At 43.1% G+C, this 27403-nt stretch overlaps 2 protein-coding genes across 6 annotated transcripts in view; one reads left to right on the top strand and one right to left on the bottom strand.

The window, feature by feature from the left end:
• Positions 1 to 11595, top strand: part of FANK1 (fibronectin type III and ankyrin repeat domains 1) — a 119530-nt gene extending 107935 nt beyond the window's left edge. For 2 of the 4 annotated variants that reach the window (XM_033179348.1, XM_033179339.1), the window contains 4 exons: positions 6820 to 6985; positions 10408 to 10551; positions 11055 to 11132; positions 11225 to 11595. In XM_033179348.1, coding sequence (XP_033035239.1) covers positions 6820 to 6985; positions 10408 to 10551; positions 11055 to 11132; positions 11225 to 11491 — 655 coding nt within the window. In that variant the 3' untranslated portion in view covers positions 11492 to 11595. The remainder of the gene's footprint in view (positions 1 to 6819; positions 6986 to 10407; positions 10552 to 11054; positions 11133 to 11224) is intronic. The other 2 variants (XM_033179356.1, XM_033179364.1) reach the window with 2 other exon arrangements.
• A 2821-nt stretch (positions 11596 to 14416) lies between these two features.
• Positions 14417 to 27403, bottom strand: part of ADAM12 (ADAM metallopeptidase domain 12) — a 380840-nt gene continuing 367853 nt past the window's right edge. The window contains exons 22-23 of one of the 2 annotated variants that reach the window (XM_033179262.1): positions 21905 to 22035; positions 14417 to 19370 (exon numbers count right to left, since the gene is read on the bottom strand). In XM_033179262.1, coding sequence (XP_033035153.1) covers positions 19310 to 19370; positions 21905 to 22035 — 192 coding nt within the window. In that variant the 3' untranslated portion in view covers positions 14417 to 19309. The remainder of the gene's footprint in view (positions 19371 to 21904; positions 22036 to 27403) is intronic. The other variant, XM_033179270.1, reaches the window with a different exon arrangement.

Below are 27403 nucleotides of genomic sequence, written 5' to 3'. Positions count from 1 at the left end.
TGCAAGCTCTGCCTCCCGGGTTCACGCCATTCTCCTGCCTCAGCCTCCCAAGTAGCTGGGACTACAGGCGTCTGCCACCACGCCCAGCTAATTTTTTGTATTTTTAGTAGAGATGGGGTTTCACCCTGTTAGCCAGGATGGTCTTGAAAAAAGTGTCTTATTTTTTAAAGTGAAGGATGCTTTTTCAGCCTTTGAACAGTGTCTGGCACATGGGAGGCAGAAAGTGTCTGCTGAATGAAGGATTCCTTTGATTGCAGCATACAAAGATTTCTTTTATTTTTTAAATCATCTCAATCAGCCAGTGTCATTCTTAGTATTGGCAAATTCCTTTTCAAAATTAGTAGTGAAGCCCAGGAGAGTGGTGGAGAGCTTGATGTGAAAGCTGCATCCCTCTGAGGATGTGGTGTGGCCTTGGACAGGCTACCTAACCTCTCCGTATCTCAGTTTCGTGTCTGTAAAATTGGAATAATGGAAGTACTTATAGGTTGTAGGCATTTAATGAGTTAATATGAAAAATGCATAAAACAGTTCCTGGCATATGGTAAATACAGATATATTTTGTTATTTCATGATTAGACAGTATTTTGAAGGCCGATCCACTTAGGAAGATATGAACTGAGATAAGAGGTATGATTTATTTCCTGTAGAACCCAATAGAATCAACTTGAAAAACTTGGACTTAATAAGGAGGCTCAGTAAAGTGGACAAACAAGGCAAAGAAAAGACTTTCTTAAATCCCTGCAATTACTGGTTAATAAATATAATGGGGAAATAAAATAGAATGAGAACAAGAAAGGTAGGAAATCTGAATGAAAAAATAAACCTAAAAACCTTACTGAGAGATATAAAAATTTAAGAAATAAAGACATGTCATATGCCAGAATGGCAAGATTGAGTATTATACAATTTTTAATTCTTCTCAAATACTGCATTGAGGTTCAGTGCAGCCTCAAATGGAATTATTCTTGGGAGCCTGTCAAAATGATTGTAATTTATTGAGAACAACAAATAGATAATATCTACTAAAACTTTGTCAAGGAAGAGTGTGGAAGGACTTGCCTTGACAGTTATTAAAATGCCTCATAACGTTATAGTAATTAAAGTAGTATGATACCAGAACAAATCAGAAAAAAAGTAGAATGGAATAGAAATCCTCAAGTGGATCCCTATCTACAGAAGAACCTGGTATATGATGATGGAAGTAACATAAACCAATGAGGAATGTACTGGAAAAACAGGATGTTTGAAGGAAAAAGTCAAGTTGGATCCTGGTCTTATAGCATATACCAAAATAAATTCCAGATGCATTGAGAATTAAATGTAAAAAACAAAACCATAAAAAATGACCGGAAAACACAGATGCATAATTGTTTTATCTTGTAATGTGAAAGGAACAAGTGCATTGAAAGGAATAATTAAGGAAAAGATTAAGAGTGTATTATACATTTTTAAAAACTTAATTACAATGTTAAGGACAATCCAGAGAAATATTTACAAATGTATTATAGACAAATTACCGGCATCTTTAATGTGTAGAACACACACACGCCCATACATGTATTCCAAAAAAGCCTCCACACACAGTAGAAAAAAGCAGTTTACACAAGAAGACAATTTATAGCAGAATCAATATAAGCAATTCATATAAAAATGTTTAGCATTACTAGTAATTAAAAAGTTTTCTACTTATCAAATTGGTTATTAAAAAATAATCATGTTGGTAAAGATGCAGTGAAATAACCTGTACTTTCAAATATAGTTGGTAGAAATGTAAATTGGTATAATCTTTCTGGAAAGCAATTCGGAAATGTGCTTCCGAAGTAAGCCACATCCATGAACACAGTGATCCCATTTTAGGAAACAATCAGAAATGCAAATATGATTAGTAAGGGTGTTTGTTGTTGCCTTATTTAAAATTGTGAAAAATGTGAAGCAGCTTAAATGTCCGACAATAGTGGATTGATTGAAGTTATGATATATTCATATCATGGAATATTTAGTATGTGAACACTGTTTTCAGTGCTTATGTAAACAGGGAAGTATGTGAAATAATAAGAAACTGAAATAATACTTTTTAAAAGGCAGTGAGAAGAGAAAATCATACAAAGCAAGAGAGAAAAGATGGGATTTTGTGTAGAGCTGGGAGTGACTCTGAGCAGGGAACTCAGCAGCAGGCGAGTGGAGTGGGTCCTCCTCCATTCCTGGTGGGCTTGCCCTGGGGCACAGTGGGATGCCCTACAGGGCTGTGCTCAGGAGCATGCTATGTCCTGGCCACTCTCCCTTTCTCCTACCCTGTGAACCAGAGAGGGGCATTCTTATAAAGCAGCAGATAACAGACCCCGCAGGTGCCAGGCAGTTTGAGTTCAGGTGGCAGTTGGGGTGGTGGCTGACTCCAGCGGCTTGGCACTTGGAGGACCTTGGTGGCTTTCTGCCAGTGGGAGGTGGTAAGTTCAGGGCTATGCCTGTCCCTGGGAAGGAAGAGCGCCTCATCTCAATGAGCTCATTGCTGGGCAGCCCAGAGCCTCCGGGGCTGGTTTTTAAGCAATCCCCCTTACCTCCTAGAGCAAATTCAACAGAATCTTAAGAGTTTGTTCTCTGTGAGGTGAGGTTATGGGTGACTCTGATATGGGATTTTTTTTTTCTAGGTACCATGCCTTACTTTATAATCAGAAAAGAAGTATTATTTTAAAATCATGCAGATAGGCCAGGCGTGGTGGCTCATGCCTGTAATCCCAGCACTTTGGGAGGCCGAGGCAGGCAGATCACGAGGTCAGGAGTTTGAGACCAGCCTGGCCAGGCTGGTGAAACCCTGTCTCTGCTAAAAATACAAAAAATTAGCAGGGCATGGTGATGCGCGCCTGTAGTCCCAGCTACTTGAAAGGCTGAGTCAGGAGAATCACTAGAACCCAGGAGGCAGAGGTTGCAGTGAGCCAAGATTGTGCCATTGTACTCCAGTCTGGGCGACAGAGTGAGACTCTGTCTCGAAAAAAAAAAGTCATGCAGATAATTAGAGTTCTATTTGAATATAATTTAAAAAGTGAAGTTTTCTTCCCTTAGCAAAGGTCATTCTAAAGACCCTCCAGTGCTTGGGAAAGGAGTATGAGCACCCTAAACCCGGGAGACAGGCACTGCACCACGCTGACTGTCTTCTGGGGGTCTCCAAGAAATGAAGGACTGTGTGAGGACGTGGGGCTGCAGAGGTCTGGCCCCATCTCAGCTCAGCTGGGCCTCGCCTTGGGGGCTGGATAGTCCAGTTACCACTCAGAGGCTTTGCACATTTCCCTGTTGGGAAGATCTTCTGTTTTATTTTTTAACTCTGTATTTTGAAACATTTACACGTTTAGAAGAAGTGAAAGAATAGCACAACAAACACCTGTAAACCTCCCACCTAGGCTTGCCAGTTGACATTTGGCCATATTTGTCTCTCCTTTTTTTCCACTCTTGCTGAACTGTTTTGAAATTAGTAGCATAGCATAACCCTTCACCCCTCAATACATCAGAAAATGTTTCCGAAAAACACGGTCATTAACTTGCATAGTAATCATATCATATCACTTCTAAGACACTTCAACTAATTCCTTAATATCATTGATACACAACCACCCATGCAGGTCTCCCAACCTGTTTCCCAAAGGTCTTCCACAGCTGTATTTGGGAGGTGGTGTGGGGGTTTGGGAGGTGGTGTGGGGTGGTGTGGGGGGTTGGGAGGTGTGGTGTGGGGGGTTTGGGAGGTGGTGTGGGGGGTTTGGGAGGTGGTGTGGGGGGTTTGGGAGGTGGTGTGTGGTGTTTGGGAGGTGGTGGTGGGGTTTGGGAGGTGTGTGTGGGGTGATGTGTGGGTTTGGGAGGTGGTGTGTGGTGTTTGGGAGGTGGTGTGTGGGGTTTGGGAGGTGGTGTGTGAGGTGGTGTGTGCGGTTTGGGAGGTGGTGTGTAGGGTGATGTGTGGGGTTTGGGAGGTGGTGTGTGGAGTGGTGTGTGGGGTTTGGGAGGTGGTGTGGGGGGTTTGGGAGGTGGTGTGGGGGGTTTGGGAGGTGTGGTGTGTAGGGTGATGTGTGGGGTTTGGGAGGTGGTGTGTGGGGTGATGTGTGGGTTTGGGAGGTGGTGTGTGTGGGTTTGGGAGTGGTGTGTGGGGTTGGGAGGTGGTGTGTGGTGTTTGGGAGGTGGTGTGTGGGGTTGGGAGGTGGTGTGTGGTTTGGGAGGTGGTGTGTGGGGTTTGGGAGGTGGTGTGTGGGTTTGGGAGGTGGTGTGTGGGTTTGGGAGGTGGTGTGGGGGTTTGGGAGGTGGTGTGGGGGGTTTGGGAGGTGGTGTGTGAGGTGGTGTGGGGGGTTTGGGAGGTGGTGTGGGGGGTTTGGGAGGTGGTGTGTAGGGTGATGTGTGGGTTTGGGAGGTGGTGTGTGGGGTGATGTGTGGGTTTGGGAGGTGGTGTGTGGGGTGGTGTGGGGGGTTTGGGAGGTGGTGTGGGGGTGGTGTGGGGGGTTGGGAGGTGGTGTGTAGGGTGATGTGTGGGTTGGGAGGTGGTGTGTGGGGTGGTGTGTGGGTTTGGGGGGTGGTGTGTGGGTTTGGGAGGTGGTGTGTGGGTTTGGGAGGTGTGTGTGGGGGGTTTGGGAGGTGGTGTGTGGGTTTGGGAGGTGGTGTGGGGGGTTTGGGAGGTGTGGTGTGGGGGGTTTGGGAGGTGTGGTGTGGGGGGTTTGGGAGGTGTGGTGTGTGGGTTTGGGAGGTGGTGTGTGGTGTTTGGGAGGTGGTGTATGGGGTTTGGGAGGTGGTGTATGGGGTTTGGGAGGAGGTGTGTGGGGTTCGGGAGGCGGTGTGTGGGGTTCGGAAGGAGGGGCGTGGGGTTCGGGAGGAGGGGCGTGGGGTTCGGGAGGGAGGGACATGGGGTTCGGAAGGAGGAGTGGGGTTGGGGAGGTGCGGCGTGGGGTTTGGGAGGTGGGGTGGGGTTCGGGAGGAGGGGCGGGGTTTGGGAGGTGGTGTGGGGCGAGACCATGATCCATTCAGGGTTCCCACATTTCATCTGGCCTTTCTCTCTCTTTATAGTCTCTTATTCTAGACCAGTCCTCTCTCTTTAAAACTTTTTTTTTCTCATAGCAGTGACTCTTTGAGGAGAGCAGACAGGTTATCTTCTAGAATGTCCTATGTTCTGGATTTGCTTGTCTCCCAGTTGTGGGGCAGGCATTTCACTTGTTCATCTATCCCTTTATTAACAATAAAGTTAAAGACAGGCTTAAGGCCTTGATTAGGTTGGGTGCTGTGGCTCCTGCCTGTAATCCCAGCACTTTGGGAGGCTGAGGCAGGAAGATCACTTGAGGCCATGAGTTTGAAACCAACCTGGGCAACAAGGTGAAATTTTTTAAGAATTAAAAAGAAATTAAAGGCTTAATTAGACTTAGGTTAACACTTTAGCAAGAATACTTCGGAGCTAGTGTTGTGACTTCATGTTACATCCATCAGGAGGCCTGTGATGCAGGTTGTCTCACAGGTAGTGATTCTAGGTTTCATTATCTTTTTAGAGTGATGACAGCAAATTTTCTTCTTTGTAAAGATAGAGTTTTCCCATTGCACTTAGAAAATAATTTTGGGTGTAATAATTCATTTGCCATGTGAATATTCCATTCCCCATTAATTTTTTTTTGTTTGGAGACAGTGTCTTGCTCTCTCTCCCAGGCTGGTGAGCAGTGGCATGATCTCAGCTCACTGCAACCTCCACCTCCCCGGGTTGAAGCGATTCTCCTGCCTCAGCCTCCCGAGCAGCTGGAATTACAGGCACCTGCCACCATGCCTGGCTAATTTTTGTATTTTTAGTAGAGATGAGGTTTCACTATGTTGCTCAGGCTGGTCTCGAGCTCCTGAGCTCAGGCAATCCACCCACGTCAGCCTCCAAAAGAGAAAGGATTATAGGGGTGAACCACTGCGCCTGGCCTCCCCATTAACTTTTACCCAATAATTTCAGTGCCAATAATTTTATTGCCTGAATCAATTATTTAATTGGGAATTGCAAATAAGGGCTTTTCTAACTCTGTGGTTCCTTTTATATTTACTAGTTGGCAGTCTTCTGTGAAATACTGCTGCTTCCCCCACCAACCAGGCATAGACTACATTTTATCCTAAAAAACAGAGAAAAGATTTAATTTTTTCTTAAATACCAACTTTTAGAGTAGGCAATTGGTTTGATAGTTATCTCTAATAGTGTCAAATGAGTATTTTTTTTCCTTTTCTCTTTTTTGAATATCATGGACTTTGGATGTTTTAAAATCTAATATTTTATCCTCAGTTACAGTCACTATTCGTTTTTTATTGAGATATAATCTACATACCATAGAATTCACCTTTTAAAACATACAAATCAACATTTAAAAACGTATTTGCAAAGTTGTGGAACCATCACTACTGTCTACTTCCAGAACATTCATCCCCTGTTCCCCTGAAATATTAGCCCTGCACTCTCTAGCAATCATTCCCCATTGCTCCTTCCCTTCAGCCTCAGGCGGCCACTCACCTGCTAGTCCTGTCTTGTAGATTGCCTATTCTGGACATTGCATATTAATGGAATCAGACAATATGTGGCCTTTCATGTCTGGCATCTTTCAGTGCAGTGTTTCAAGGTTCTTTCATGTTTGTAGCACTTCATTTCTAGTATTCCATTGTATGGATATATACCACGTTTTGTACATCAGTTGATGGATATGTGTACATTTTATATGAACAATTCCCATGGCTTTTCCACTCAAGTTAGGATGTCTTGGTTTAAGCCAGGTAGGGTAAAAAGTGGAGCTGAGTTCGGTGACTGTGCTTATTGTCAAATGCTGCTTCTTCTGTATGTTGCAGTCTAATGCTGGCGTGCTATGCGGGACACCTAGACGTTGTGAAATATCTCCGGAGGCATGGCGCTTCTTGGCAGGCTAGAGACCTGGGCGGCTGTACGGCTCTGCACTGGGCTGCAGATGGAGGCCACTGCAGTGTGATTGAGTGGATGATAAAGGATGGCTGTGAGGTACGGGACCTGCCTTGTTAACCATGCACATGTCGTCAAGAATCGGAAATGCTGCTCCACGGGGTCTGGCAGAAGCAGGGCCTTTGATTAGTCACCCTTAGAAATGCTGGAGAAGGTTTTCTGACTTAGCAAGAAAGCCCCTGAAACCTTAGAATGGACATGAGAGTGAGCTTTCCGATTGTCATGGGGGTTTATCTTGTGTAGGGAATAGAAACAGGTCTGAATCCAGAGCTGGACCTAATGTTTCTACTGTTTTCTTTTTCTTCTTTTTCTATTTTTCTTTTTCTTTTGAGATGGAGTCTCACTCTGTCGCCCACGCTGGAGTGCAGTAGTGCGATCTCGGTTCATTGAGACCTCTGCCTCCCACGTTCGAGTGATTCTCCTGTCTCAGCTTCCTTAGTAGCTGGGATTACAGGCACATGCCACCACGCCCAGCTAATTTTTGTATTTTTAGTAGAGATGGGGTTTCACGATGTTGGCCAGGCTGGTCTTGAACTCCTGACCTCAAGTGATCCACCCGCCTCGGCCTCTCAAAGTGCTGGGATGACAAGTGTGAGACACCGCGCCCGGCCTGACATTTCTACTTGGTTCTTTTGTTCATTTGCTTATTTCTTTCTTCATTCAGTCTGTCACTAAACCTTGACTAAGCATGTACCAGATATCTCAAATGGTGGTGATACAAATATATTAAGAGCTCTTATAGCCATTGTGCTTCTTGTTGCTTCTAAAATTAGGTAATTTTTATTCTTAGTTTGTTTTAAAGATTAGTCCTTACAAAAAATTTCCAAAGAGCAAACTGACCATATCAAGAATAGAACATTTCAGTTGTGTCTTTACCTGGAAACAGGCAAGTTGGTCTACTTTTGATTTCATGTTATCAGAAACTGCAAATTTGATTTAGCAAATAGAAGCAGTGTTGTTTGGACATCTATAGATATTTGAAGATGGGTAATTAGAATTAGATCAATTAGATCAATTATGGAAATTGCTGATAACTTTGAAAAATTTAGTTCAAGACTAATCAGCTAAAAAGTTCAAAGCATGGAACTAAAGAATGATGGACAAAGTTCTGTGCTATCTGTGACTGCCAGCTGGTGTGTAGAGTGCTGAGAAACGAAGTCGATGACCTGGAAAATCAACTCAAATTGAGAAAAGTCATGTCTCCTGGAAGATGTCAGTAGATTTGTTCTAGTTTGTTTCTGAAGGGTAGTTGAGGGAAAGTGAGACTTCAGTTATGGGATCTACCTGGTTCCTGCTGCTGCTTTTGGAGAATTAAGAAAAGTGCCCACTTATAGGAAAAATCTCAGTCATTAAGAATTTATTACATTTCTTATTTTCCTTATGTTTTAGAGACAGGCACAGAGGCAGGAGGCTGAGCCTATGGGCTTCCATAGTAGAGCTGGGCCCATGTGCCATATGTGGTAGTGACAGCCACACACTCCTTGATTGGTTTATGATGAATTCTGGGCAGGTTTTGCACTTAGTGAAAGTCTGTGGTTGAAAAACAAGGTTGTACTTTGCTGAAAGAAGTCAGGCATCCAGGCCGGGCGCAGTGGCTTATGCCTGTGATCCCAGCACTTTGGGAGGCCAAGGCGGGTGGATCACTTGAGGTCAGGAGTTCGAGACCAACCTGGCAAACATGGTGAAATGCTGTCTCTACTGAAAATAGAAAAATTAGTCATGCGTGGTGGCGGGCGTCTGTAATCCCAGCTTATTAGGAGGCTGAGGCAGGAGAATTGCTTGAACCCAGGAGGTGGAGGTTGCAGTGAGCCAAGATCGTGCCACTGCACTCTAGCCTGGGCGACAGAGTGAGACTCCATCTCGAATGAATGAATGAATGAATGAATGAAGCATTCACAATAGGGCACATCTCTGCTATCAACACTTAAATACTGGAGTTTTGGAAATTTTGGCTCTCTGGGCTTCAGATATGAATATACTTATTTGGGATAAATTCCATCTTTCTTTGAAGCACTGGAACTACTTTGCAGAGGACAGAACAATAAGCGTGGATGTGTTTACTATAGATTTCCACATGCCTGGCCTGGTGGCGGATGGATGATGTCAACATGAGTCTCTCCACGTTCTGGCTGATGGCTCACCTGGTGCTTCTGAAGCCCATGGGAAGGACTGGGAGCCAATCACCACCTTCTTCCCAAATGGAATGATCATATACTAAGAGTGACTTATTGGCGACTTATGTGTTCATTTCTGCATTTAATGATCCATGTGATCTCAGGAAAGGCACTTCTCTGAGATTTAGTTTGATCGTTTGTAAACCAAGAATAAAAATACCTACCTCTGATTAACCTTTAGGACCAAAAGAGAAAGTGTGTGTAAAGAGGGTTGAAAGCTTGCATAAAGCATCATGTAATATGAGGTGCTTATTTTATTATTCTTTAAATATAATGGAGTGTGTTGCCCACAGGTTAGTTCTTTGCGTGAAGAAGAGCTGCAAATCCAAATCGTGTTACAGTGGATAATCTGATACGTAGAAATACCCTGAAGTGCCCCCAAGATCTCCTGGAAATTCCTTGTTTGTTGTTCCATTCTGAAGTTTTACTAAAGCTGTGCTTCATCTTTGAGTAATTTTTCTGTAACAGATTGTGTGTGCGTGCATGTGCTCATGTGTGCTTACATGCACGTGTGCACATGGTATGCATGTGTGCATGTACACGTGCACGTGTGTGCGTGTCTGAGCACACACACGTATCTATACTTCAGCACCACTCTTCGTGGATTGGTGAGGTCTTCACTGGAATTGGAAGAGACAACATTTACATTTTCTTAATCTAAAATATTTATTTTAAAACACTAAATTGAGAGATTTCAGTGGAGAGAAGATGATCAGGAAACAGCCATCTGATTACTGGGCACACTGTTTTGGAGAAGCCATTAGTCAGACTTTTCAGACAGAGTTTGTGTAATGAATCTGGTTGTTCTGTATTTTACCTGTAGGTCTCCTGCCTAAAATTGATAAGTATTGGTAAGCATAAGAGTGTGTGTATGTATTATTACCGTCTCATTCCAGAAAGGATGTAAAGCTGCTTACAACGATACATAAAGAAAAAGGAATGCTAGGTGAGGAAAGTTAGGCAAGAGAAAATAAGAACTCACCAGGAGCCCCAAGGGGAAAGTAGTTCAGTTAATTTTTCTAGCCTACCTTTTTTCCACTTTAAAGGATGTAGGTGAAGAAGCTGACAGGGAGACCCTGGGGCCTCTCAGCACCCTCTAATGCAATTCTAACACGTGTCCTTGCAGCACAGAAATGTGACTTAAATTAGAACAGTGCAGTGAACCAAATATAGAAAGACTGCTATCTAAGTCCGGGCATTGGGGCAAGCAAATATTCCTTTTATAAGTTTGAATCAGTTTAAGAGAAAGAAATTGGGCTTAACACAGCTGTTTCTCTGGCGCAACAGGTAGACATCGTGGATACGGGTTCAGGATGGACCCCACTCATGAGAGTCTCTGCGGTGTCGGGAAATCAGAGGGTGGCCTCTCTTCTAATTGATGCTGGGGCCAATGTGAATGTGAAGGACAGAAATGGAAAGACGCCCCTTATGGTAGGTCCTTCTCCCGAAAATAGGCAGTTTTCTGCGTGGAATTAAGGTCAGAGCTTTTTCTGTAATTAGACAATTCTTGTGAGTTCAGCCCTGCACCAGCCCTTGGGTTTGACTGTGTGTGTGTTCCCTGTCGGCTTGTTCATAAGGGCATGAGGCTATCACTAGAATACTTCATTCCCTTTTTACGACTATTTAAGGAGTAAAGAGCCCCTGTCCCCAGGACCACTGTGGGATCAAAACAGATCTGGTGAAACAAAGAACAAACTGCTTTCTGTCCTGGTTTTCGTGTGGAGAGAGGGAGGGTCCATTTTCATTTTCCCTGGAGTTGCTACTACTGCAGCTGCAGGGGAAGTGCTGTGCCTGCAGGCCACACAAAGCCACAGTGGCCCTTTGTGGGTTGCAGGGGGGCTGCTGGGACCCTGCACGCGCCAGGCTGGTGCTCCCTGCTGTGTGTGCCCTGGAGGGAGAGGCTCATGCACACCACCCTGGGTTTTGTCTTCTAGGTGGCTGTGTTAAATAATCATGAAGAGTTAGTTCAGTTACTTCTTGACAAAGGGGCAGATGCAAGTGTAAAAAATGAGGTAAATGAGTCCATCTTTACGTAAAGATTTTCCTTGGAGGGGGAGAAAGAACATTTATAAGCATGTAAAATTTTTGTTGTTTCCTGTTTCAGTTCGGCAAAGGTGTCCTAGAAATGGCCAGAGTTTTTGACAGACAGGTTGGGATGCTCTTTCTGCCTATCAAGGCTAATTTTGTACTCCTTCTAGACTCAAACCACCAAAACCCTGGATTACATTCTCCTGTCTGTTTTGTTTATCCAGAGTGTAATCTCCTTATTAGAAGAAAGGAAAAAAAAAAAGCAGAGGCCAAAGAAGTCTTGTGTCTGCTGATGAGAGCACCACTCATCTGCGAAATGCACGTAAAACAAAGTGAACCGTAACTGTTAAACTAGGGATGGGAAATTCTGCATCTTGGAGGGCTGTACATTTATTTATTTAGTTGAAGATTCACTGATCCCACTTTGAAATACATCTTTTTACCTAAGCACGCGCGTATGTGTTGCCATCACTGGGCGTCTGTAGAATGGGGATGTTTTCTTGCACTTGTGCCTTTTGGAGTTAGACATGAAACAAAATATTTATGCACCGGAGCTACACAAACACACATGGGTCTCCCATTCCCGGCTCCTGCCCTGCAAGCTGTCCTCCGACCACGCTAGGCCTTGCTAGAATTCTTTCCCTCATGTGTTTTCAATTAAATCCTGCCCTCCCAACTTAGGGCTTCCAAGCTGGTTGTCAGGCCACTGCTCCCTCCTGGAGTGGTGCTCCTTCGAAAAGTCCAGGAGTTTTCTCTTCAGCTGTTGGCCTCACATCAAAGCTCAAAATACATATTTCAAGACTCCAGTTCTGTTCTATTAGAGGTGTCTGGTTGAGGGTCAGCCTTGTTAGACCACAGACAGGTCTAATGTGTTTGCATATACTCAGGCCCTGACAATGAAAGACTTAGCCTGCTCATGGATTGACGACGTGGCCAAAGGGTAGTGTATTAAATTTTGTCTTCAGAGCAGAAGGTTTTCTGATGCTGATCATGCAGTTCCTAGACAAGTAGGAATTAACCGCAACCATGTCTGCTGGTTGGGAGCTTAAAGACACAAATGTAGAGCTTCAACTCAGCAAACACACTTCAAAATCAGCAAAAAAGTGAGCACACAGACCACATGAATTTTATGTCTCCAGAGACACACTGGTTAATTTGGCCCCATGGGAAAACCAGCTACAAAGGTCTGTGGAGGAGTGGATTTTTTTTTTTTTTCCTGTAAGGGAAAGACTAATAAAAGGTAATTAAAGCTCTAAAGCTTGTGCTGAGGGGCATAGAGAAAAAGCACACAATTTTATTGACGTTAGCCATCAGCTTTATTCCAAAGAGCTCACAGAATATTCGATTTAGGAATTGGATTTGTGGACCATGTATAGTCCATTCCTTAAATATTTCATGAGTGTTTTACCTTTTGTACAAATGCATATTGCTTTAGATTTGCCAGATTAGATTTTTAAAACCTCTTAAAAAATTGGAGCACATTTACAACTCTCCAGAGGTTCCTCCTTTGGTTGGTGGTCAATGTTGACATTCACCTTAGTTTCATTTTTTGGTCTGTTGTAGACTGTAGTCACTAGCCTGCTCTGTGGAAGGAGTGTGCATCCCTTCTGGTTGACATCAAGCTTGGCAAAACTGCCCACCCTCCTGATCAAGATCGAACCATCCTTATATTCTTGAGATCATCTCCCTGGGTTATGGTGGACTGCAGGATTCTTCATGCTCATATGCTATGGATGTTTGCTCTTTTTCTTCTTTTTGCTTAATGAGATTAGAAGGTGGTCTATATACACTGTTTGAATTTTCCCAAAGAGCAACTCATAGTTTTATTAGCTCTGTTTTTTTCTAATGAACTTATCCTTGGGTCTACAAATTCACTTCTTCTATTTTTTCCCCTGGGTTTATTTTATTGTTCCTTTTATAACTTATAGTGGATATTAAATTCCCTTTTTCATCCTTTACAAATTAATATATAGATTTAGGGCTATGAATTTTCCCTCAGCAGTGCTTTAGTTACATTATCATAGAAGTTTTCTAAACTTTTGATGAAAAATACAACTGGGAGAACTTGCTAAGTACACATTTCATAGCCCCATCTCAGCTCTCTGAATTGGAATCTCCAGAGAAAGGGCATGAGCAATGGATTTTAATGGGTTTGAACAAGTGAGTTGTTCTAATTCCAGGAGTTTGAGAATCCCTACCATCATATGTGCTATTACAAATGTTTTCACTTCCTGTTTTCTAATCTGCAATTCATCTTTGAAAACTAATGAATCATTACATTTCTAGGGTATGGAATTATTTTTTGAGAAGTTTTTTTCCTCCAAGGCACTTGGAAAGATGATATATTCTGTATATTTGGAGTATCCTGTTATATATGTATCAATTATGGTTGAAGTTTTATATGTACTAATTTTTGCCAGCTTGTGTGATCATAGGTGGAGAATGGTAAGAATAAAGACTCCTTCGGCTGGGTGTGGTGGCTCATACCTGTAATCCCAGCATTTTGGGAGGCCAAGGTGGGCGGATCATGAGGTTAGGAGTTCGAGACCAGCCTGGCCAACATGGTAAAACCCTGTCTCTACTATAAATACAAAAATTAGCCAGGCATGGTGGCCCGTGCCTGTAATCCCAGCTACTCAGGAAGCTGAGGCAGGAGAATCGCTTGAACCCAGGACGCACAGGTTGCAGTGAGCTGAGATCACACCATTGCACACCAGCCTGGGTGACAGAGTGAGACTCTGTCTTAAAAGAAAAAAAAAAAGATTCCTTTATTCTTGTTAGCATTTTGTATACGTATTTTTCTTTGTATTTTCTGTAGTTTTATTAAGTTGGATGCTGCGTTTCTTAAACTTGTAAATAGGTACCTATTTACACTTACATTTTTCATACACTTGAATTTTTCATACCAAATAACTCAGATATTAATGTATGTACCACTGCTTGCTTGCTTTTTGGATTTCTTATATAAATAGATGAGTTTTAAAAAGTTAGGTTATACATTCACATTGTTCAAAAACCATATCAAGCCCCACCCCCCATGCTTGTGTGAGCATCTTCCTTCCTGTGCCACGGTCTCACACATTCATGAGGCTGGTAGCACACACCCCTTACGCACCCCCACCCTACCATCCATTCTTCGTAGTTTCTTCTTGTACTGTTCCAAAATTTTCTCAAGCATCTATAAATGAATGAGAACACATTTTTCTACATGAAGACCTTCCCCCAATTTTTGTAACATTCTCAGTAACAAATGAGATACATGTTGATATTTACCTTTATACTATTTATTGGGTTTAATATTTGTAACAATCATTTTTTCTACTGAAATAGCAGGTTGTGTTTACCTGTCAAACCCCAATATGAGAGATGTGTACAAAAGCAACAGACTGATATAAAAAGGTACGTGAAAAAATTAGCAAACCAAAGCATGATAAATGGACAAAGCACTATAAAATTACTGTGCTGGTTTACATAACTGTATCTTTAATGTATACTGTGCTAAATAGCCTATAGCCACGTTTTAAAGAGTTACAGGAACAACTGCCACACATTCAAAGAACAAGCATTCACTACAGCCTCCCGATTTGACTTGATGGGAGGGACAGGAGAATGAGTCACTCTGCCACCACTTTTCCTGCCTTGGATTTGTAGAGGATTTTTTTTTTTTTTGGTCTAATTTGTTTTTCCTATCACTGCCCTACTAATGTACCTGCTTATAGGCCATGAAAATAAAATGCCATTCACCTTTTTTTGTAAAACTAAAATAATCACATGATACTTATTCTTTGGAGGATTTAATATGTGCTAAATGGAGGACTAGAGAGTTACCTTATAGGAGAATCATGGGGAACAGGGAAACTGCTTTTTGAAGACGATGTGGAAGGTCAGGATGGGTTCCAAGGCATTCAACCTGGAAGGGCTGAATAGCTTTACACTGAGAATTACTTATGTGTTAAATCTTCTGGCCATCATTAACAATTTTATAGTTATTCTTAATTTTTCTCATATGAAACTGTAAATGGCTGTACTAGAAGCTGTCATTACTGTTCCAAAAAGTGAAGGGGATTTTCTCTACAAAAGGAAAGAAAATGGCACATTCACATGTAGGTAAGTAGCTTCTGGAAACATCTTCACTGCACAGAAATGGTTCTCAGCATGGGGCTCTCAAACTTTCTTAGAGTGCCATTTGTTTTAGTATCAGAGTTTTCAAATAGGTTTAAAAGCAATAGATGTCAATAGGAACTTTAAGATGAGTTAAGAGAATTTTGTCATTATAAGTTGATTTTCTATGGCTAACTTCCCCTTCTAATTAGAACAAGACAGTGGGTGGGAGGTCCTCTGCTGGACTCAGGCTGGTGGGGTTGCTCTGGGCTGTGGTCCTGGAGAAGGTTGGGCTTTGGGCATCCCTTGGGTGGGCCTTGCAGGGACAGCCACACACTGCAGCAGTCACCACTTTGGCTGATCTAAAGTAGCAACGGAAATAGCAATTTGACTGTCAGAAACTGGAGATGCATTGGCCTGGGGTTTGACCTGGGAAAGGGGTTTGTGTCTGGGTGATAGGGAAAGGTAAACAGATGTATTGGCCACTGGCTTCCTGTGGGCAGCTGTGTTGAATCAGCCTGCTGCTGAGTCACAGGGAGTAACTGCAACTGCCTAGGGCTGGCTTCTAGCATGGGAGAGGAGGAGAAAAGGGGTCCTGCAGTGTCCCCCAGAAGCCTGTCATAGTGTGTGAAACTCCTAGCCTCAGAGCCCCACCTCTGGTCAGCACTAGTGTTGGGAGACTTCTGGGAGGGTTTGTGACTTTCAGCTGGGTAACTGGTGTCTGGCTGGGGCCATCTTGAGCGCAGTGAGGAAGGATCTCCAGCCTGAGTGTGCTGTCGGCAGTGAGGAAGGATCTCTCAGCCTGAGTGATAACGTATGGGAGCCCTGCATATAGCAGTTTTGAAATGAGTACACCTCACGGGGAAAGTCTGCAAGAGGACAGGGTGCATGAGAAAGATCTGGCCCTGCTGCCCTGTCACTGCCTTGTACCCTTTCTGCTGCTGGGGGTCTCATTGGCTCAGAGTGCTTAGTAAACATCAGTGGCAAAGGGGCAGGAGGACGCTCAGCCCTGCCAGTCGGCCCAGCACCAGGCTCTTTTTAGCACCGTGGAGACCATAGGCTCCTAAGAACATTCTGACACAGTGTTAGCAGGGTTTTTTTTTTTTTTTTTTTTTGAGGATGCATTGATGTATTGATTTGCCAGGGAACAATGGCCTATAGTTCAGCCTGAGAATTCTCGTAAAGTTAAGAAGGCATAAAAATGTCCCCCCCGAGACTCGTCAGGAGTATTTACTCTCCTACAGTTTAATTTGCTGCTTTTGTGGTTTCTGTGATGTCATCCCACATGTGTAAGCTGGAAAAATCCACCCTGGGAAGTGTAACCTCCTGTGTGTATTTCCACAATGGAGAATGCTAGGCTTCGTTTCCCCCGGTTGCTACACATCTGATTACATGTGTCAGGAAAACAAACTTAAAAAATTTCAGGAGACAAACCTTTCAGTGGAATTGCCTGGAACCTATGAAGTGAGGTCATAGAACCTACAAGTATAAGAAACTGTAGGAAGAAAAGTGGCCTCTGGGCTACTTTGTGTCTAGTCGCATTGACTTTCCAGGTGATGGCCTTATAAAACTCAAACCACCTCTATTATTCATGCCTATACAATCTTTAAAAAAACACTAGATTGCCATTGAAATATATAAGTATTAATTTTTTTGTTGTTGTTTTGAGGATATAAAAAAGAGTACTCCACCCCCTGCCTCCCCCCACCACAAAAACACCCTGGTTATTGGTTCGTTTCCTAAGTTACGTTATAATGGAATTTGCTGTTAAATATGCTTCACTTGATAAATATTGCATCTTGGAAGGATTAATACTGTCTGTATTGTAAGGGAATATTAGTTTAAATATGTTCTTATTCAGAAATAAAATGCATGGCTCTATAAAAACAAATTAGTACTGTAGAGATAAGAATGTGTCATCAGCCACGGCCCCTAAGTGGCCATTGATGACATGGCATAAGATCACAGTTTTAACCTCCTTTAATATCAAACTCTTCCTGGCTCTCTGAAATAGAAGCACAGGAATTACAGCTAAGAACAAAAAACAAAAGAAAAACTCAATTCATATCCTCTTATAATAGGAGGAAGGGCTAACATGCCAGATCTAAGGATTTGGGCATCTAAAAAGACAATGCCCCCATAATGCACCATAAAATTCTGTAAACCTTTTTCATAGTACATATATATATATATATATATATGTTTGGCCTTAGTACAATTACCAAGTGTAGTATCAGTTACAGTAATTCTGTATGTATCTCAGCAGTATTATTTTCCAGCATGGCTTTACATTTTTAAGAACTTAACTATAGAATAAACAGATGCATGCTATAAGAGTTGGAATGTATTAGAGCTGGGTTCCCTTTTGTGTGTGTGTGTGTGTGTGTGTCACATGTTTAGTTTATCCATAGTCATGAATACTATGTTGCCTAGATACAGTGGGGAACACCGGGAAAGTGAGATGCAGTTTTGTTTTCTGGAAGGCAAACCAAGATTCTTGGTACATATTTTTCTTTCTGTTTCAAGGCATAGGAAAACTGTTGACCCCCAAAAGAAGCCCTTCTCATAATACACTCAGAGTGAATTATGTAACTGTTGTCAATTGTCTTCTAATGTGAAAACCAGTCATACATGACCCCTCCAGAAGTGAGAGGCATCATGACATTTTACTTTATCTGAGTATTTTTGTATTTCTCATGCCATTAGTCATCTTAAAGACCTTGTGAAACATGGCTCCCTAGTCAGGCATTTGAAGAGTGAAAAGTTCAAGGGGATGCTGCCCAAGCCAGCATCTCACACATATTTAGGAAGTTGATAGGCAGGTTGATTTCTTTATCGCGTTCTGTGATGCTCAACAGGTAGGTTACAAGTGTTTAAGAAATAGGTTCAGACTCTGTTAAAAGCATCTTTTAAAGATTCCTGCAGCCAAGTTGGAAGAAGAGGATGCCCCATAGAGAAAGCTCTTTGTCCAATATCTATGAATAATGATAGCAGACGTGAGCTATACCCATGAATATCACATTCCATTTGGTTGCAGTTTTTGCAAGCATAAAGAAAGAGTCTGCCTAATTTTCAATAAGTTGAACTTTGCAGTAAAAGGAGATTTTTTTATTGACAGACTTGATTGACTAGATCTGGTTAATGGTTCACATCTGAAAATAGTTGTGGTCCCATGGAAAGCCTCATCTGTCTGAATATATGATCGTTGTGTTACAGTTTGTGGTGATTTGCTTGGCTCCAAGCAGTACAGGGAGGTGGTGGTTTGCAGTGCCTGGGCAGTAGGTTTCTTGTAAGGACAGCCAGAAAAGGAAGTGCTTGGCATTTCTATCAAGCACAGCCTTGAGCCAAACATGCTCATGGCTGGTCAACTCAGGGTCAAGTTCCAGCCTGTCTAGTGTTCCAGTCTCTATCCTTGTGTGGCTACACGTTAAAATTCCTGTCTGCAACCCAGGTTCTCGCCAAAACTTCCTGGCCAGAAGCCAGATTTCTACCTGCTGTCCCTGGGAGCTTGCCTGCCAGTTGTCAAGGGGCATAGGGCCTCCCTGAAAGCCAAACACAGCCTGGACCTGAAGCCCTTTGGCTCTGGCCTGAGATAGGGAATCTAGAAAATCAACTGAGGTTCCACTTGGGGTCTCTTGAGCTGCATCTGGTACCATAAGCACAGCTGGGGGTAGGTGGGGGACTGCTTTCCAATAAGGCCTTGATCAGAAAGCAAACACATCCTGTCCAGAATCCCATCAAGCAGGATATTTCAAGTTCACTAAAATACTAAAAGCACAACAAGCCTTCCGCCATGGAAAACTCAGTGATGGTAAAATGCCTACCACAGCGCACTGCACTGTAATCAACATTCTGCATAAATTAATAATTTACAAGTACCTGAGCAAGTAGACAGAGCACCATAGCACAGCACAGCACTGACGGCAGTAGCTCAAAGTTCTTATAGTAATGATGTTTTAAACATTAAAAAAATCCTAAAAGTTGGTACAAAAAAACTCCAACTGGAGCTGAAAGATAGTGCAAACTTCTGTCTTCACTGTTGAAAAAAGGTGTCGGCTTCTCACTTAACATAGGCAGTGTGGGTGGATCTGGGCACTTGGTGTGGATATTGTGGAGCAAGTCTGAATGAAAAGAGGAAAAGAAAGTGATTGTGAGGATAGAGAGGTCTGGGGCTGGAGATGTATTCTGACAGGCTGAAGGGTTTTCTGTGTCAGATAGCACTGCCCCTCATAACGGCGGTGGGAGACCTCTCCAAAGCTGCACTTCCCACCCACAAGTCGGCTCTAGAACAGCACTGCCCCACAGAAAAAACGTGAGCTACACAAGAAATTTTTCTAGTAGCTACATGAAAAAAGTAAAGAGAGGTGAAATTAACTGTAGTAATACATTTAACTCAGTACACCTAGAGGATTATTTCAACAGGTCATCAATAGGAAAAAAATGATAGTTGACATTTTAGGGTACTAAGTCTTCAAAATACAGTAAGACTTTTACCAGGCACAACATGCCTAGCAGTCCCTGTATCCCGCAGCACAGCTCCAGAGAACAGGGAGCAAAGGTGGGCACCCAGTATCCCTCAAAAATGAAATGTGCAGGACAGGACCAAAATCAGCAACTGACAGAGGTAAGATCAGCCACGGCTTGAGGACATTTCCGAAAAAGGGCTTCCCCTCATTGTGTTCATGGAGTGTTTCTTCCTCAAATAGAACAAGAACAATCACTTCAAGATCAACATGCAAACCACAATGAAATAATTAGGATGCTACGCAATTTTTCTCTATTTATGCAGTCGGGAATTAAGCAATTGTCCTGACCCTTTGACCGCCTTTATCTCTGAGATTTATTAGGCAGCTCTTTCTTTCACAGGCCAAACATTCTTCCCAAGAGCTGTAATGAAATCACTCCAGTGTGTCTTCTCCTTCAGAGATCCTGAACCCAGAGCCTGGCCAACACAGTACCTTTGGTTCTTTTGAGCTCATAAAGCAGGCTTCCTGCCAAGAGGGCATGTGTGTCAGAAGAGTACTTTGGCTTGGGTTTAACTCAGCTGTGTGTTGGTAAATGTTTAACAGTCCATGGGGTTGGGGGCAGGAAAGCCTGATTTGCAGTGTTTGCCGATTTCTATGGTGTAAATACTCCCCCTGTGGCTGATTTCAAGCTACCACCTGATGTCACTAAACATGGAAGAGATGCAGGCAGCTACCATGACCTAGGTTTTCTGCCATACAGAAATAATGGTCAAGTGCAATCTCAAGAGCACAGATAATTACAGCAAAATGGAGATTAAAACATGAAGTGAGTTTTGAGCACTTATTACCTTTGTTTCTAATATAACTTATAAATTTGTATAACTGAATCCTTACTATTGGCTAGGTTTAAATTCCTGGAAATTTGTTAGCGCTCACCAACCAGGGTAAGCTGGCTCCCCCACACCATGGGGTTAGCTTCCCAGCAGAGGTTGGGATTGAGGTCTCTGCCTTTTTTTTTTTTTTTTTTTGAGACGGAGTCTTGCTCTGTTGCCCAGGCTGGAGTGCAGTGGCCGGATCTCAGCTCACTGCAAGCTCCACCTCCTGGGTTTACGCCATTCTCCTGTCTCAGCCTCCCGAGTAGCTGGGACTACAGGCGCCCGCCACCTCGCCCGGCTAGTTTTTTGTATTTTTTAGTAGAGACGGGGTTTCACCATGTTAGCCAGGATGGTCTTGATCTCCTGACCTCGTGATCCGCCCGTCTCGGCCTCCCAAAGTGCTGGGATTACAGGCTTGAGCCACCGCGCCCGGCCAAGGTCTCTGCCTTTCTAGTGGACCAAGCAGGAGAAGTTGTAAAAGGTGATTCCTTTTGCCCATTGTCCCTGTTTTCGCAGCGTCCTGCTGCTGGGCAGCTGCTTTGCCTTACTCCCCATATGTCCCTTGCTCCAGCTGTGTGCCTCCAACCCATCTAATGTCTCAGGGCCTCAGGGACTGGGCAGAATTTGCTGAGAGTTGTGGAGGTGGGCGTTGAGATGGTTTGAATCTGTGTTCCTGCCCCAGTCTCATGTCAAATTGTAATCCCCAAAGTTGAAGGTGGGGCATGGTGGGAGGTGACTAGATCATGGAGGCAGATCCTTCCTGAATGGTTTAGCACCTCCCCCTTTTCTCTTTCTCCTGCTCCAGCCACGTGAAGTGCTTGCTTCCACTTCTGCCATGATTGTAAGTTTCCTGAGGCCTCCCCAGAAGCATATGCTGCTATGCTTCCTGTACAACCTATGGAACTGTGAGCCAATGGAAACTCTTCTATGAATTACCCAGTCTTAGGTATTTCTTTATAGCAATGTGAGACACACACAGGTGTCCAGTCTTCATACTGTCGTGCTACTTGGTAGCTCTTCTTTTTCTTTGTGTCTTACAGGCTTGGCTTTCTCAGGTACTGTAGTTTTATGGCATCTTGATTTGCCCTCTTAGGTCCACTGTGGCTGTTGATAGGCACTGTGTGGTGATGCCTGTGATTATAAGCCTGTGGGCTGCTTCCTTCCCGGTAATTGTCATGTCTATTTTATGGTATTCCCAGATGTAGGGAGCGCAGGAAGCATGGCCTAGACAACTGCACCCCTGTCCTGGCTTGGATTAGCCGTGGTTGGTCCTACAAGAGTTTGAGAGAGAGAGACATGGCGTGTCACACAAACCTGAGGGGTGCCAGGCGGAGCTCGGTCTCCCGCTGTCCTGGGGTCCTGGCCAAGGCATGGGTGAGCCGAGTTGTTCTAGCCAGAGGATCTGCAGGCAGAGGCTTCTGAGGGGGGTTTGGCTTACAGGTCCCCTGCAACAAACATAGCGTTAGGCAGAGTCACTTTCCAGGAGCCAGCAGAAGCCCCTGAGAAGCAGGGCCTGCCACTTGGCACAGGCCCTGATTCCTGAATATCATCCTCTCACCATACAAGGTGGGTGGAGGCTGAGCTCTGTTAACCTTCTTGTCAAAATTTTCTCTAACATTTAAGACTTATCCATGGATCACAGTTATAAACACTCGACTGTGGGGCTTCTGGGCTGTCCCTGGGGTAGAGTTGATGTTGGGGTTTCTCTGCCAGTGTCACCCTGAGAACACACACTTTCCTGTGCTTTCTAATCACCCTAAAATGAGAAGTTGGTGAAAATCTTTTCAACATCACATTCAGTTTTGTCAATATCACATAGCAGGACTCGTTCATCTGTGGGTGGATTAGATGGTGAGGATGGTCGTGCTCAGTCGGCCACGTGCAGGCACTATTCCACATGTTGCTCCAGATGGCTCCGTGAAATACACCGAAGTTCCTCCACTAAATACTTTCTCATAAGCTCAAAGAATTGATGCAGTGGTCTGAGGGGCAAGTCAAGTTTTGTAAACACACTAAGGGGCAGGGCTGTGTTGACCAGAAGCCAGTGAGGGAGTTGGCCAGGGAAGGTGGGGTTATTCCACACTGGGTTTTAGCTAAAAATGATGCTTTGGGACTTGTGCAAGTCACTTGACCTCTTTCTCTGGAAAATGTGGGGAAAAGACCTATCTCAGCATTGTTATGAGGATTAAAGAAAATAATGCATAGAAAGTTCCCAGCACACACTTAATAGTTATTAACATCAGCATTCCTTCATGCCACAATTTAAAAATGTTTAATAGAAATAGAAAAACGGCAGGGCGTGGTGGCTCATGCCTGTAATTCCAGCACTTTGGGAGGCCGAGGCGGGCGGATCACCTGAGGTCAGGAGTTTGAGACCAGGCTGGCCAACATGGTGAAACCCCGTCTCCTCTAAAAATACCAAAAAATTAGCCTGGCATGTGCCTGTAATCCCAGCTATTCGGGAGGCTGAGGCAGGAGAATCACTTGAACCCGGGAGGCAGAGGTTGCAGTAAGCTGAGATTGAGCCACTGCACTCCAGCCTGGGTGATAGAGCAAGACTTTGTCTCAAAAAAAAAAAAAAAGTGTAAGAACACATGCCGCTTTTTTTCATGGGGCCCCTCCTGTGGATACACATGAGAGAGGGGTTCATTGGAGCTGTGTGTAGAAGTCAGTGTTGGACACATCTCTGCTCTTGGCCCCAGGTGAATGTGGGTGCCATGTCTTGTCCTTGAAGCCTGGAAATTCATCTTCATGAATGCGTAGAACGTCTGTCAGAAATGGTGCTAGAACCTCCAAGGAGACAGAACACCCCTAATAATCAAATGCTCCAATCCACCATCATAGGACCCAGTATTCCTTATATCTAGCAACACTCAACAATGATTTCAAACACTTGAATTTCTCTCACAGTGCCAATCACATGAAATGACATTCAGCAGTTGGGGCTCAGCTGAAAGAATGCAACAATATAATCACCATTTAACATATCTTTGTAAAGCAAAGGAAGCTACCACAGAAGTCTGTAAACCACAGGTGTGTGGAAGATAAGCTGAGTTGGAACAATGGACACATTGGGCTAGGAAAAAGTCCCAGAACAAGGGACAGACTTAGAAGTGACATTTCTACATTAGTTTTCATTAAAGGAAATATCAACTAGAAAAAATCCCCTAGCTAGGAATAAAGGCCGTATAATGTGCCCAAGAGCATGGTTTGTTTATATATTCAACCAGCTCCACATACACACACACTGTCCTCACTGGTAGAGAGGGGATGGTCATAGTCCCTTCCTCCCGGGTGGATGTGAAGGTTAAATGAGATATTGCGGCTCCTAGCACAGGGCCTGGCATGCACTAACCCATGAGTGTTAGCTACTGCTGGATTAGTTATTAATGGAGTGAATTTACCACCAAAAAGCACTGTAACCCTACTAACAAACTTTGGATAATTAAGATAACAAATCAAGCTCCCTTTCCTATAGCTAACAGAAAACCATGAGCAAGACATTAGTGTGTCATGTAAAAATGGATGTATGCACTCATCAAATTGAAATAATTAAGCAATACTAGTTTTGCTAAGTATGACTAAGCTGTCTTGACAATAAAGATAACGTCAGGTTTTTATTGCAATGCTGGAGGAAAAAGGTATCTATCACAATATATTTGAATTGATCATGGAAACATAGGAGATAATTAGGTGAGCCATTCATTCTAGTTTGCCTGGGACATTCGCAATTTATCGTCCTGTTTAATTATTAATCACTCTCAGGCACGTCTCCTACGTTAGAAGATAAATTATATGGTCACCATAGTGAAGAAAACCCAAATGGCTGAGATGCTGATTGAAGGGTCTGTCCTCCAACCTGGGGATCAGTGCAGGCACCATCCGCTTCCTCTAGCCATGGCCAGGACATGGTTTGGATGGAAGCACGAGACAGGTTGCAAGCAAAGATGTTGCCTAGGTAAGATGCTGGCTTCCTGCCAGGGCTTAACTGGGACAGAATGGCCATGAAACACTGGGGTTAGTCCAAGAAGATGTGCCTTCATGTCTTAGGCATGGAGGTGTGGAACCTATGACGCAAGAAGCACCAGCTGCACATTTTGACCTTGGAGGAAGGGACGACATTGCCATGCTCTCTTTTAGGTGTTGCTTTTCATTCTGCCCTTGCAAAACCTAAACCTGAACCTGTCGCAGAGAAGTTCAGTGTGATCACCAAGCATCATCTGAAGGGAGCTGAGAAATGACTCTAGGCAGATCGCTCACACATGATAAACATTTCTTTAAATCTATTTTCATTTTAAACAAATGAATTCAAACCTCATTCTTATGCCCTCTTAACTTCTTCCAGATATTGAAGAAAAATCCAGGTATGCTATTAAATAGGGCTGTTCCATTCTTCTATTTTCTGCTCATGTTCTGGTAATAGCCACATATTTCAAATTTTTTAGAGGTTTCAAAACAATTTTAAATCCAAATATAACCACTTTGCCTTGACCAGCATCATGAAGTCTCAGCTGTTATCAACTTCACATGGTAAACGAGAGTAAACATGCCCTGCTTATCCAGAGAAATCTCTGCAGGAAGACTGGAATTCATCCCAGGAAAATGCCAGAGATGCCCCAGAGATCCCTGGCGAGCTCATGCAGGGCTGGGGCAGCATCAACATGTTTCACTGTACAAATTCGGTCTACCCCTGGGAATTATGGCTATAGATCAGAATATAAATGTTGCAAACCCTAATGTAGGTATCATGGAACTTGTCAGAGTTGATAGGCGGGCCTTCCATTTCCAGCAACATGGCAGGCTCTGTTGTTGTGCTGTACCCCTTCTCTGATAACCACCAAGAGTTACAAGGCAGTAAATGTTTAAATCTAAGTAAAAGCAGCGTGGAGAGGGAATAGTAACAAGATGGAGGCATCTGGCAAGTTAGGGAAACCTAAATGTGGGTTTTGATACTCTTTCACAGTGAGGAATACAACCGAGGTCAAGACACGTGGGCAGAAACCAAATGTCCAAGTTTAATGAGATAATTCTCTTCCCAACTCCTCTCCATTCAAGTTGGGCTCTACAGACGAGACCTCAGGTTAAGAATCTTCTAGAAGTAAATGCATACTATAATCTATCCCCAGGTTACTATAAGGAGCATTCTTCTGGTACTTGATAGACCAAGGGAGAAAAATAAACGTGTCCCACAAATTTTCCTTGAGGACTCACATCACCTGAGTAGTTCAGTAAACTCCAAGCCATTTGAAGTGGTCTCAAACTGGTACTGCCCCCAGGCATCTGGCAGAGGCAAAATAACCCTTTATGGAAGACTACACCTGCATCCTAGGCCTCGAAGAACTATACTTTAAAAAAATGAACTCATGGGAAAAAAGGCATACAAGGAAACAAGACACCAGGAGTGAGAAGTGATAGAAACTTCAGCAGTAACATATCCAAAGACTTCAGATTTTGGGATTATTGGAAAAAGTTTTCTTACTATGTTTAAAGAAGTGCAAGACAAGCTAGCACAGTTGAATTAGAACCAAAGAGAACTTCTAGAAGCAAAAAAAGTACAACATAGATGAGTGCAAATTGCATGAAGTACAGTTTGATACCATTATGTAAAGTTTAAAACAAAACTATATTCATGGATACATATTTATACAAAAATATTCAAAATATTCTATTAAATCAAACTTACAACAGTGATTGTATCTGGAGGAAGGCTAATGTAGTGACTTTAATGGTTTACTTTTTTCTGAAATTTAGGCATATACATCTAGAAAGATGTGAAACAATGGTTATTTCTATGTAGAATAAATGTGAGTAAATTTTTGTTTTTACTTTTCTATATTTTAAATATTTTAAAAACAAGTTCAATCTTTGGGCCAAAGAGGAAAACAGAAGAGAACATGTAGACTATTTAAAAAATACAAAATACGCTACAACTTGGACAGTGAGCAAGGTAAAGCAATGTTTAAAGGAAAGTTCCTAATACTTTCAGGTAACTATCACAAGGTTCCAAAAGGCAAGTACTATTATTTCACATTTGTAGAGGGGAGATTAAAGTCATGTTTCCAAGATCTAATAGTAGCAAGAGGAAGATCATATAAGACCTTGAGCTGGTTGAAGGTAGAGGAGAACAAGAAACCAGACAAATCTAATAAAACATAGGCCAATGCCAATCAATCAAGGACAAAATAAATGGTATTAAGGATTACTAGGTAGTCATCTAGAAAAAAATTATACACTAAGTGGGATTGATTAGTGAAACAAATAGACACACGGAGAACAACAACAAACAAAAAACCAGGGTGAGGCGATGGCCTACCTGGGAGTGACACGCAGCCAAGGGAACCCCCATCATGGGAAGTGGTACAAGAAAAACTGAGGCTACTGGGCTCTGGAGCAGACCCCCAGCAAACTGCAGTAGCCTTACAGAAGAGTGGCCAAACTGTTAAACAGAAAACAACTACCTCATCCAAAGGTCAGCAGCATCAAAGATCAAAGGTAGCTAAGCCCACAAAGATGAGAAAGAATCAACACAAAAAACTCAAAAAGCCAGAGTGCCACTTTTTCTCCAAATCATGGCAACAACCTCTCCAGCAAGTGCTCAGAACTAGGCTGGGGCTGAGATGGCTGAAATGACAGAGTAGGCTTGAGAAGGTGGGTAATAAAGAACTTTGCTGAGCTGAAGGAGCATGTGGTAACCCAATTCAAAGAAGCTAGGAATCATGATAATACAGGAGCTGACAGCCAAAATAGCCAGTTTAGAGAGGAACATAACTGGCCTGTTAAAGCTAAAAAACACTACACGAACTTCACAATCAC

Source organism: Trachypithecus francoisi, unplaced genomic scaffold (genome assembly GCF_009764315.1).
Source record: "Trachypithecus francoisi isolate TF-2019V2 unplaced genomic scaffold, Tfra_2.0 Contig01579, whole genome shotgun sequence".
Lineage (NCBI taxonomy): Eukaryota > Metazoa > Chordata > Mammalia > Primates > Cercopithecidae > Trachypithecus > Trachypithecus francoisi.
Note: the sequence above shows the minus strand (reverse complement) of the source record. Positions and strands in the feature narration are given on the sequence as shown.